This window comes from Aptenodytes patagonicus, chromosome 12 (assembly GCF_965638725.1).
Source record: "Aptenodytes patagonicus chromosome 12, bAptPat1.pri.cur, whole genome shotgun sequence".
Lineage (NCBI taxonomy): Eukaryota > Metazoa > Chordata > Aves > Sphenisciformes > Spheniscidae > Aptenodytes > Aptenodytes patagonicus.
Window position 1 is genome coordinate 9,263,232 of NC_134960.1, and position 12,486 is coordinate 9,275,717.

The window sequence follows — 12,486 nt, forward strand, 5'->3', positions numbered from 1 at the left end:
AGGGACACTGCCAGGGCCACCAAGGAAATATATCTAGACCTATATCTAGACTTTCAACAGTCCTTGGGTATCCACCAATGTCTTTCAAAAAACAGACAGCCCCATCAGAAGGCGAGGGCTGCAGAAAAATGAATGAAGGCCCCGTACAGGGTTTCTATTGCCTCACCACGAGGCGATGTTCCTCTGAAAGCTGTACGAGGTCCAGTTTGGATTTCACAGTAGATCTGAAGAGCTGTATTGGAGCTTTAAAAAGAAGCATGAGCAGAAGGACTGGAAACTTGTCCCTGAAGAAAATGCCGGACGCCAAAAGGAAGACCTTTTGGATACGGTTCTGACTCAGAAGAGGCTTGGAGCTCTGAGCAAAGGCACTGCCTTCTGCTTTTGGTCCCTGACACGCTCAGCGATCCAAGGCTTCATGTGTATTCTACAAGGAGGGCTTTCGTTAAAATGGTAGGTAAAACCTAACGACGGTACAGGTCCTCTGAGGGGCAGAGAGGCTGAATACCCGAGACCCAGCACGCTCAGCAGCAGGGAGATGGGGAATCCCAGCCGGGTCCTGCCTTCTCAGGGACCCAAACGCCCTCACCCAGCGTCAGGCCTCCGGGGGGCTGCGGCAGCCGGCCCCCGGCCCTGTCCCCCCCTCGCCCCCCCGTGCACCGGGGGGGCTGGTGGCCTTCCCCCCTCCCCGCCGGGGAGCCCGCCGGCGCCGCGCTGCCGCCACCCCAACCTTCCCCCCGCGCAGCGGCCGCGGCAGGAGACCCCGCCGCGGGGGGACGCGGCCCCCGGCCCCGCCGCGCATCCCCCGCGCCGCCCGGGGGAGGAGCCGCCCGCGCGGCTCCAGCCCCTTCCCGCGGCGGGGGCCGGGGCTCCCCCCGCCGCCGTGCGGAGGGGCCGGCGGAGAGCCGCGGAAGTGCACTTGCTGCAGCCATTTCCTGCTCTTTGTGCGGGCGGCGCGGAGCATCCCGCGGCGCGGAGCATCGCACCCCGCGGCGCGCCAGGTGAGCGGGGCGGGGGTGGGCGCGGGGGCTGCGCGGGGGCCGCGCGGCCTCACCCCCTCCCTCCCGCCCTCCCCCGGGCCGCGCGGGGCTGCGCCCGCCGCCGCCGAGCCCGGTGCCCCCCGGCCGCCCCGGGCGGGCTCAGCGGGGGCGGCGGGGGGCAGCGGCGGGGCAGGTGCCGCCGCCCCGGGGCAGAGGGAGGGCGGGAGGCCCGGCCGGGCCGGGCCGGGCCGGGATGGGATGTGCGGGGATGTATCCCACAATGCTTAGAGCTACCTGCAGCATTCAGCCTCCCCGCAGCCACCGCAAGGCGCCGGGGGGGGAAAAATAGCGCAGATCCCCCTCTCTTCCTCCCGGCATCCCGGCTCCGCGCCCCCGGGACGGGGGGAAGGGGCCGAGCGCCGGGCGCGGCGGGCGCCGCGGGCCCCACCGCCGGCAGCAGCGGCAGCGCTAACCCGAGCCGGGGTCGCGGCGATGCTTGGCGCAGGGAGAAAGGGGGATGGAGGAGATGGAGGAGCGGCGGCGCGCAGCGCCGGGCCGGAGGCTGAAGGTGGCCCCGGCGGGGGCTCCCGACCAGCGCCCGGATCACCCGTGGCGTGAAAATATGGTGTCCCTGGGGGAGGAGGGGAAGGAGGAAGCGACGGGGTCCGAGCCAGGGTTGGGAGCCGTGGGCTGGAGCTGCGCCCGCAGGTTCGTGCTTCGGCGTCGGTTGGAGTTGGCAAAACCTTTCCCTTCCAAAACCGCCGGGTTTCCCGTGCGTGAGGCCGTTCAGGAGCAAGGTGCGCCCCCGGTAGCGTTTCTTTGTATTGAACTTTCCACCCGAGGATGCTGGAAATGCGTGCTGCCGGCCGCATCCCACCTGGGGAGGAATGGATGGGTTCTGCAGGAAATTTCCGTAGGTTGGAAGGACCGGGAAGGAATGAGGAGAAGAAAAAGAGGCAGATGCTAAAACCTCCCCGCCTGCTCAGGGTTGTTTTGGAGAAGGGGGAAGGGTGGCGGTTGTGTGTGCTGTCAGAGGACAGCCAGCAGCAGAGCTTGTCCCCCTTCGCCATCTGCCGCTTTCCACGGGGGGTTCCTGACTTGGGGGGGGTTGTTTGGATCACAAAGATCTCGTAGAATTAGGCTGAGTCGCTAAACCCTCTGTGCCCCTCCTGCCCTGCACAGATACCGAAAGAAAAAGCACCCTCATGTTTTGCATGATGACAGTTGTCTGGGGTTAGTCACTGAGACGGGTGACTAGCCCTGTATTTTGGTGTCTGTCACAGCCGTATAATTCTAGGGTAATTCCCTGCAAAGGATAGTTCTTTTCTCCTTTTCTCTGTACAGTTAATTGTTATTAATAAAGCCCGAGGAATATGGAAAAATCTTCCATTTTATGACCAGGGTCTCTTGTGCAAAGAAGACTATGCTGATTTAATGATAGCAATTTTATTAACAAACAGTTAGCATCTTTGCATGAAAAACAGGAAGATCGGTTTTGGAAGATCAATAATTGGCCAACTATTGACAATACTGTCCTGTATGATTTAATTTCCCAAGAAGCGCTTTAACTGTCAGCAATGGGGTTGCTTGAAAACTTGCTCTAAATTTCTCAACTATATTGGAAATGTAGCTTCCCATGCCTGCCTCCTTCCTTGACCCTCTTTGGCACCAGAAAAAAAATGAAGAAGTTATTCTAAAAGAAATAAATTCCAAAATAATTGTGTTGCTGAGAGACAGAGGCGGTGTAAATGTCTGGAACTCAGCCCTAACGGAATGGCAGAAAACGCAGAGTGGAGATACAGAAAAACAGCTTCAGGAGTCGTGCAGTTTGGCTTCCTTTTTTAATGGGAAGGGTAATTTCATGGTTATTAACATCTGTGTCTGTGTAGGGCAGGAGCCCAGCTCTGCCAGCCTCGCTTACCCTGGCTGTGTTTATTTGCTCCTGCGAATAACCTAACTGTGGTGGTGGTTGCAATTACAAGTAATTCTTAGAGCATGTGAGGAGGGGTTGATGACATGCATGCTAAAACACAGGGGACTTTAATCCCGTGCATTTTAGGCAAGGGTCAAACTAAGCTTTTGCACCCTGAAGTTATTCTTGATTAAAAATACATTGATGGCCAGGAGCATTTACTGTCCTCTTGCTGTGAGGCAGTGGGTACCAGAAATGCTCTGCTTTTTATGCACCCGAGACATCAGTCTGCTGGGGTACTTGTTGGGTCGGGATGGTTTCTGACCACAGGTTAGATGCTATTTTGGAGTAAGAGGGAGAAGCATTATCACAGGGGCAAAAATAAATTAAGTGACTTTCCCAGGTTACCCAGGGACTGGGCATCAGAGCTGGAGAAGAATCCCAGATCATCAGGAAGTGACCAGAAGAAGTTTGTCCTCCTTCTCCACATTGCCATTTCCCCAGCAAAAGTCATTTTGCTGCTTGTCTCACCCCAGGCTTGCAGGGCTTGGACCCTGTCTTACTGCCAATCTCCTGGGCAATTTCCATTTTTTCTTGCCTCCTTTCCTGCTCTTGGTAGCTACTGCAGCTCCAGCGTGAATGTCTGCTGTCGGAGCAGGCGAGCTGAAAAACCGAAACAGCCCGTGCCACTTCCTCAGAGCTCTCAGCTGTGCAGCTTCGAAGCCAAGCGCACATGCATGCAACATATTCATTATGGCCCCGCTTTTAAAAGTCTTCCTTTGTTCCCCCAAGCTGCTCTAACAATAAAGACGTCTTTGTTCCTTTCACTGCGAAGAGGATGATATTGCACCGATACTTCTGGGCAAGCATTCTGATGGGGAAGGTAGGACCTGCCCTGCAAGTTCAGACGTCTGGGATGTCCATCCTCGCTCCTTCTCAAAACCTTCCTACGCTGTCTGTTAAATCTGGCCCCCAGGATGCTGCCACAACAGAGTCACCGTGTCAGGAACTCTTAATACCTGCTTTGGGGTGGTGGGGCCATGCCCTGTGCGTGGACCCTGCGTGGCCGGCTCCCTGCAGTGTCCAGAAGCCCTAGTGCCTCAGTGTGGTCATTTGGCTTTAGAAGGTGTAAGAAATGGCCAGAGGGATTGCAAGTGAGATGTGGGATGGGGAGAGGAGGTTTCTGCAGCAGATGGGCAGAAAGTGTGGGCAGCACTGCACTCATTAGCACCAACGCTCATTAGCAGAAGAGGTAATCAGCCCAGTGGCTGCATCCCTCTCCGGGGTTTCACTGGGGTGGGGTTGGCTCCTGCCAGGCTCACATTCAGTTTTGCCAAAACATGTAGGACCGGAGGGACTTCCTTTGGCCTCTCTGACCAGCGGCGGGATATGGAGAAGAAAGTATTTTTGCGAGATGGCTCCCAGCAGCCTGCATGGCTGTGTTAGAGTCCACGCAGGCAGGATATGCTTCCTGTGTGTGAGGGAAAGCCTCGCCCCGCTGTGCACGTGTTACGGCAGCAAAAAAGCCCCGTTCCTGGGCAGGCTGCTGCGCTGCTCCCTGGGTGGTGCGGCCCCCAGCCCCACCGCCACGTGCACGGAAATGCCGTCAGCAAACCACCAACACGGGCTGACGCTCCTCTTCCCAGCGCAGCCGCCTGTGCCCTGAGGCCCAGGTGGTGGATGGCGGTTAAGGCTTAATGAGGACTTTCTGATGAGTGTCCCCAGGGATCCCCATCTTCCCTGGGCTGGAACCGCTTGGTCACTTCACGTTACCTGATGGCTGCCCCGCTCGTCGCTGGACCAAGGGGGTGAAGCTGGATTTGCTGGGGCAGCCCCAGCACATTTGTGTTAGAAACCTTTTTGCAGGAAGGTGAGGGAGGACGGCGTGGATCTGTGGCAGCAGGACTTCCCCTTTCGGCTCTCCCGGGCAGCCCCCGTGGTGGGGAGACACCATGCAGCGCCCCATGGACTGGGCCAAGCTGATGCCTTCAGAGCCTTCCCCAGCCTTTGTACCAGTGCACAACCCCTCTAACTGCTAGATGCTTACAACTGGCAGTGGACCCCAATAAAAAACAGAGCCCCCACCAGCCCTACAGCCACCCCAAGGAGCAGACGAGAGGCCATGGCACAGGCAGATGGGGGATCGCTTGAGGCTGCTCCTCTGTGGGTGATCTGGGGTGATGATCCAGGTCTGCCGGCCCTGGACCAGCAGCCCCTCTGTCACATGCTCCGGCTACAAGGTTGCTGTCTGTCACAGTGTGCTATGGGCATGAGACCCAGGGGAGGTCCTGGCAGACCACGCTTTTCCCCGTAGCCTCCATTGGTTTTGCTGTTGGGCTTAAGAAAGCGTAGAATGGGAATTGAGAGTCCCTATAAAGACTTATCTGTTAAACCCTCAAAGTCTAGGTATTTTTTCCATCTGCATCTGGATTCTCGCACTCTGCTCAGCCATGGCAAAGCACAGGGTGGGCCGATGGCCGATTACACCACTTGCTCGCTATGGCTTGACGCTTCCTTTTCTGTTCACGTATTTCTACACGCTGCCTCTCTTCCTCTATTTGAGTGCAAGATCTTTAGGGCAGGGACCGGTTTAATCTCGCAGGTTTGTGCGCTGCCCGGCACAGCAGGACCCTGATGCCGTATTTGGGACCATAGCTCCTGGTGTGGCCCAAACAGCAGCAATAATTTTGTCCCTTGAGTTGCTGAGCTCTTTGGTTGTCACAGGGTTATTGAGGAAGCATCTTTGATTACAGCAAACTGCCAACACCTTGCACAAATGGCCTTAGAATTTGACTTACAGAAAAATGAGAAATGAGCCGAAATAAACAGCCACAGCCCCCAAAGCTATAAAATGGAAGGTTTTTGTCTTCCCAAGCCCGAAGTATGTAATGAAGCATGTGTGAGTACCAGGGGTGTTGTTCTGGGAACCCCTAGAGTCTTGAGGCACTGGAGGATGGTGGTGGAGAGCGGCTGGCAGCCGAGGAGGTCTGTGGAGTGGGGCGAGTGGAGCCGCCTGCCTGGCGCGGAGCAGCTCGGGTGCTTGCAGGCAGGGAGGAAGCTGCTGCTGCCTGCGGCCTGCCGGGACGTAGTGTCTGGTTTTGACAGTTGCTACAATTTGTTACAGGAAACCATTTTAGCAAAGAGGGGTGAAGAAGGAAACGGAAATTTGAGCATGTAGGGAAAGGGCTGCTTGAGATTTTTTTTGTCCAGGCACTTATTTCATGGTGCTTCAGCTGCAGGTATAACCAAGCCTGTTTCTCAGCTGCCTGGTACCTTGGGGAGGCGTTTGTGGAGGTGGAATGGGTTTTACCAGACTCATACATATTCTTGCAGCCCATGCATGTAGGCAGCGATGATGATAAAAAGCACAGCAGCAGACTCGTCCCTCTCGTCACCCAACATGAAGCCGCCCCAGGATTGCACACAGTGTGCATTCCCCTTGGCCGTGGTCCTTGTCGGGTGCATGTGTGTCTATCTATGGACATCCCGAAGCCATTGTCCTTCCACGCTGCCAGTGCTGGAAATGAAAAGCAAACTTATATTCTTGGAAACAGTGACTCAATTAAAAAAAAAAGGACCTAAGGGATTTGTAGCAGATAATCGGCTGAATGTGAGTGCCTATGGAGCTGCTGTTGTGACCAAAGGAACTGGTGTGATTGTACACAAGGAGGGAGCCTACCTTGCTCTTGTCTCTGGCGCTTGTGCAGACACTGCTGGAGCCCTGTGTCCTGCTACGGTGTCTGCACTTCAGCAAAAAAGTTGCAAAATTGGATCAAGCTTAGAGAAAAGCCAAAGAGATGATTAAAGGATTGGAAAATACGCTCTGTAACAAGGCAGGCAAAGAGCTCAGTCCGCTTGCCTGAGCCAAAGCGAAGGCTGCAGGGTGTTTTATTGAAATGTGTGAGTATCTTGATGGGAACTTTGATAATAGAGAGCTCTACTGTCTTGCAGATTAGAGCGATAAAACTCATGGCTCACATTTGAAACTAGACAGGCTCTGAGTGGGGAAAAAAGCACTGGGGGAGGCGATTTGCTAATCGAATGACATGTCAATATTTAAAGCGAGTTCTCTCTCTGCAAATGTTTAAATGCAGCGGGGTGTTCTTCTAGGAGACATACACTCTAGGTCAGCCACAGCTATTGCACATGGATTAGGTATTAACTGGGGAAGCCTTGTGGCTGTGATTATACAAGTGCTCAGCCTGGCTGACAGCAGCCGTCCGTCCATGCTTGTGCTCTTACAGCAAAGGTGAATGGCAGAGGAGATAAGGAACGTAGAGGTTTGTCCTGAGGTTCGCATTAGGGTAAGTGCCAGTGAGCTTTCAGAAACGTTTCCCTTTGCTTTTTATTTCGTGTGCAGCTGGCACCATTGGCAGCTCCACAGCGGGCTGGGACTGGGCAGGGAACACTGTGTGTGTGGTAAAAACAGGGAATTTTTTTTTTTAACGGCAACTTCTTTTTTGGCTGCTTGCAGTGCCACAGCCTGCCTGCGCAGCACTCGATCCTTTCCGGTTCACCTTTGAGAATGCAACTTGTTGTTTACAGCTTCCAGCGTCGTTCATGTGTGTGAGAAGGAGAGCATGTGAGTGTCAGCATCGGTCATACTTTTCTAATTATGCTGCTTCGAGAGATGTTTTTGATAGCGCCACTTTGCATTTCAGAGCACAAGCTTTCACTTGGGGCTGCTAAAGCTGCACTGCAGCACCCAGCTGTTCTCTGTCTTAAGCAGTTTTGCATAGAGTTAAGCAGAGAAGGGCATGGGTGGGTAGTTGTGTTCCCCTTATTCTGCATTCCTACTCTGCTGTTGAATCACGGAAGGAGAGATGACATAGAGAAGTAGTTTAAATACACAAGAAAAGGAAAACGAGATAAACCAGGATCACATCTCCTGCAGTGCCAGCCAGTCGTGGTTCCAGTTTTGTCCTTTGGCGCTTTCCCACTCGGTCTTCTGGCTGCTGTCTGTCTGTCTATTACCCTCTCTTTTACTTTGGATTTAGCACGGAAACTGAACATTCAGAACCATGACCACTCACGTCACACTAGAGGATGCCTTGTCCAACGTGGACTTGCTGGAGGAGCTGCCTCTGCCAGACCAGCAGCCATGCATCGAACCGCCTCCGTCCTCCATCATGTACCAGGTACCTTCAGCTCCCAGAGGTGGTGGGGCAGGGAGGGTAGTTCCAGTGGCTCACGCAAAGCAGAGGGGCACATGGTGCTGTGAGAACTAGCTGAAAACATCCTGGGTTCACCGTGTTTTAGGAACTGTTCAGAACAGATCTAGCCACAGATCTGTTCCCAAAGGCTTTAAAAGGAAAGCACTAGAGATTGATGAAAGGGATCTTTAAGGCTGAGCCAGACATAGGGAAGTTAAAAATGAGGACCAGAGTGCACGAACGGGTAAGAAGCAGGAGATAAGATCTGTGATAACAGCAGAAAGTTCTCAGCGATGTTTTATTATGCACATATTTCTGTGCTTCCTTTTTATGGTAGTGCATGCATCTAAGTAGGTCAGAATCAAAGTTCTGCCTGACTTTGGCTGGCCTGTGCCGCTCGCACAGCTGGAGCTGCCGGTCTGGGGAGCTGGTGGCATGCAAGGGAGGGCAGTTGCTGCAGTCGCTTCTCTGCCTTGAACAACCGCAGATTTAGCTGCAGCTGCACTGACCAAGCAAAGTTTGGCATGAGCCCAGGGCAAGGCTCAACCTCCTGCTTTTGGATCCGCAGCGGGATGCCTCGGCTGCTTGGCCACCATGCCACACCCTGCCCTATAGCACACACCCAGGGTTAAATATAATGTGGGGTTTTACTTTCTCCATCCTGCTACTCCTGAATTCATGACTTACCCGTGGCAGTGTATAAATACACCCGCACAATGATTGCCGTGCCATGTACGCAGGGGTCTGAAATTACAGTCTCTCTTTCAGCAGGTCAGACTGCGGGCTCATTCAGTAGCATTAGTATCTCTACGGGTTATCAGACCCAAAGGCAGTTCTGGGCTGTTCAAATTTAAACTCTCTCTGGAAAATCTTCATATCGCTTTTGCTTATCTCTTCTTTAAACCATTTTTACTCTTTGCTGGCTTGTGTCCTGTGAGGGGCTTAGGGTCCAGCCTTATGGCACAGCCTCCTTTCAGGGCCACGAGTGTGTGCACACCGCTGGGCCTAAAAAACCTCATCTAAACTGGATCTAGAGATATTGGCCAAGCCTGTTTCCTCATCATACTTGGTTTGTATGTAGCCCTCTCCCCTGCTAGTCAGAAATGCATATACAGCCTCAGCTTTTCTTGTCACATGCGATGTCCTCGAGGCACTAAGAAGAGTAGCCCTGTGGCCACGGGTCTGTGCTCCCGCCTTTCCTACTCAGGAATTCAGTTATTGAGGTGAACGTGGTCGCTGCAATGCTAATGTCATTGCAAGGAGCAGCTCTGGGCGCCTGGGACTTCTGTAACCTCTGCCCTCCAGCAGATACCATCAGCCAGCCTTCATGGAGGAAATAACCTGAGCGCAGGGTGTGTGAACAGGCACTCAGCGCAGAGAGGCTGAGGAGCTGCTTTTTCATCCCCTACCCTGCTCTGCACTTTCTTGCCCCCCTGTCCCAACCCAAAGCAGTAGCTCAGCTTCCAAAACAACTGTTCATCCCAAAGCATCTGCTTGCAAGAGCAACACTAGCGCGGATAACAGCGTCTAGATGAGTGCTGACTTTCATATTTATGTTTTCAGACATCTCGTTCCCTGCCCTTTCTGTGTTTATTCTTTGCAATTCCTGCTGACAGGATGCGGTCTTCCCCTAGCAGCCAGGGCACAAATAGAAATTAATGAGGCTGCATCTATCTTTGAGTTACCAAGCTAAAATCCTTAGAATAATCGCTGTAGGTTTGCTCTCTGGTGTGGCTGCAGTTCTCTATAACTGATCCCCACCTGGTTTGGCTTGATTTTACAAGGATTTATCAGTCTTGATTGCCATATTTTCACACATATAATCTGCAGGATTTCCTCTAATGAACATGGGTGATTCAGAAGCATGTCAGGCTGCACATATGAATCTACTTCAGACCTAGAGGTGCAGCACTTCAAATTGTTCATAAGCTGCTCCCATGCCCAGGAGCCTTACTGATTCTGCTTTTTGCCAACACATCCCATGCTGGACAGTATCAGGTGGGCAAACATCTAGCTGTATTTTAATCCCCATCTCTCCATTTTGCCCATAGGCTAATTTTGACACAAACTTTGAAGACAGAAATGCCTTCGTGACCGGTATTGCCAGGTACATCGAGCAGGCAACGGTGCACTCCAGCATGGTGAGTGCCCCGGTCACTGTCCCAGCAATGCTGAGCCTGTGGTGCGTGCCCTGCCCGAGCAACGCTTCTCTGTCTTTCAGAATGAAATGCTGGAAGAAGGCCACGAGTACGCCGTGATGCTTTACACGTGGAGGAGCTGCTCACGAGCCATCCCCCAGGTACTCAAGCCCTTCCCAGGCAGGGATGTTCCCAGAGCACCTAGTTGGTTTTGTCTTCAGCATGGGTTAGTTTGAACCAGAGACAGAAGAACAAAAAAGCAGAGAAGACTGAAGCAGATAGAAAGGTTGAAAAGAGAGACCACTGACTCTTCAAATTGTCCTCTCCCCACCAAAGTCTCAACCACTGATCTCAGCACCTGGTAGCCATTTCAGAAGCAGATCTATACTGCTGCCCTAGCAAAGGGCATCTGCTCTGCACTCTCATGTATACGAAAGCTCCACTCCTGATACCTCCTAGCAGCACCTCACAGCTCAGTCACCCTTCCCCACAAGCCAACTGCCTTATATACATTTCCTGGTTTCACGAGCCCCTCCCCTGCTCCCCAAAGCAGTCGCACCTGAAGTTATTTCATCCCCGCAGGACCAGCTTGTTTGTCCTACAGCTGCTGACAGGACTCAGCTGAGCACAGCTCTGGTCCAGCACGGTACTTGGGATGGTGCTGTGTTTTGTCACTTGGGTCTTTATCCAGTTCTCTGTCTGGAGAATGGGTAGCCTTTGCTTTAATTAAAGCAGTGTGGTTATTTCCTTCCCGGTGCACTGCTTCTCTCTGATGTTGTGGGGAAATGGAGTTTGCTTCAGTTAGTTTTTGGAAGTTGAGAGTCAAATCATCAGATCTGGTTTATATCACACTTTCCTGATACCATTGTATAGTATCATACCATTACATGGTATCAGGAACTTCAGCTTCAGTTAAAAATTGCCCCAGTGCTGAGTGGGACTCTTGCATTGTGTGAAGAAGGGAGCCCAGGCAGCCTGGGATGAAAAGAGTGGGTCCTCTCGAGGTGTGGCAGACTCAGGCTCTCCCTGACTTGCACAGAGCAGATTAGGCAGCTGGGGCAGGTTTCAGCATCCCAAACTGCTGCCCAGACTCTGGGGTCCTCTCTCTGCTCCCGCGGGAGCCTCAGAATTCTAGGTGTTGTGCGAGGGTGCATGAAGGAGCACTTCGATGTGCCAGAAATATTTCCCCAAATGCCCTTTTTTGCTGCTGATATACCTGAAGGTCCTGATGCCCCCCCACATTTAATCATTCTCCTCCTCTGCTGTTAGTTCTGGTTCAACTGTTTTCTAGTCCTTCTCTCTCCAACCTGAATTTCAGTGGCTTCATCCTGCAAACACCTACAGACGTGAGTAAGGTTGCCCACGTGGCCCACTGATCGTGATTCAGACTCAGCTCAGAGCTTGTCTTCTGCAATGTGAACGTGTGCTGGATCACTGCAAAAACGCCGACTGACAACGCGGCAGGGCGGGTGCAGGGCACTTCCATTAACCCTTTGGATAAAAGGGTTTGCAGTGCTTCTGTGGAGCCAGGAAAAAATATTTCCACATGGCTGGCAATGCCCATGTTTGTGATTCCCCAGGAAAGGTCAAACCTCAGTTCCCCTCAGGTTATACTCTGCTGATGAGGCGCTTAGGGACATGGTTTAGTGGGCATGGTGGTGTTGGGTTGACGGTTGGACTCGATGATCTTTGAGGTCTTTTCCAACCTCAATGATTCTATGATTCTATGATTCTATGAGACCCAGCCATGGGGAGATTTCTGCCACTGATTGGATATTTGCTTATCTCCCATTTATATTTGATGCTGTGCTGCTACTGCCTCTCCCAGCTACACTAACAGAAGTCAGGTTGTGGCTGAGCTGATGGCAAGACAGTGCTACAGATCATCTGTTTTGACATTTTAGTGTCCTTCCATCCCAGTGGCCCCCACATCCCGGTCTCCGAGCGTAGCTTGTGGAGTCCCTGCTCTCTGCCCCGTCCTCCCCCCCGGGGCTGCAGGCAGTGCCGCATGTGACGGAGGAGCAGACAACACCACAGCAGAGGGTTCATTTACAGATTCACCGAATTTGGTCTTGCAATGACCCCTGTGCTTTGCCATGGGGCACATGGCTGCAGCCAGGGGGTCCTGTTCTCAGCCCCCCAGCCTGGCTGCTCGGTCACGTCACCTCCCTGTGCTACATCGGAGATCATGGTTTTACAGGTGAAGAACAGAGCCTACACCTAAATGTGCACCTCTCCTCCCTACTGCGAGCTGCATCCTCATGGCCATCAATATCGCCTGACTGCAGTATGAAACACCAGGGCAG

General features: G+C 53.2%; 1 protein-coding gene across 4 annotated transcripts in view; it reads left to right on the forward strand.

Annotated features, from left to right (window-relative positions):
- Positions 1–387: 387 nt before the first annotated feature.
- The window catches only part of CYFIP2 (cytoplasmic FMR1 interacting protein 2), a 57,738-nt gene continuing 45,639 nt past the window's right edge, over positions 388–12,486 (forward strand). For 2 of the 4 annotated variants that reach the window (XM_076349726.1, XM_076349729.1), the window contains exons 1-4: positions 863–998; positions 7,887–8,027; positions 10,094–10,183; positions 10,264–10,341. In XM_076349726.1, coding sequence (XP_076205841.1) covers positions 7,911–8,027; positions 10,094–10,183; positions 10,264–10,341 — 285 coding nt within the window. In that variant the 5' untranslated portion in view covers positions 863–998; positions 7,887–7,910. Of the gene's footprint in view, positions 451–862; positions 999–7,138; positions 7,194–7,886; positions 8,028–10,093; positions 10,184–10,263; positions 10,342–12,486 lie in introns of those variants that run through there. The other 2 variants (XM_076349727.1, XM_076349728.1) reach the window with 2 other exon arrangements.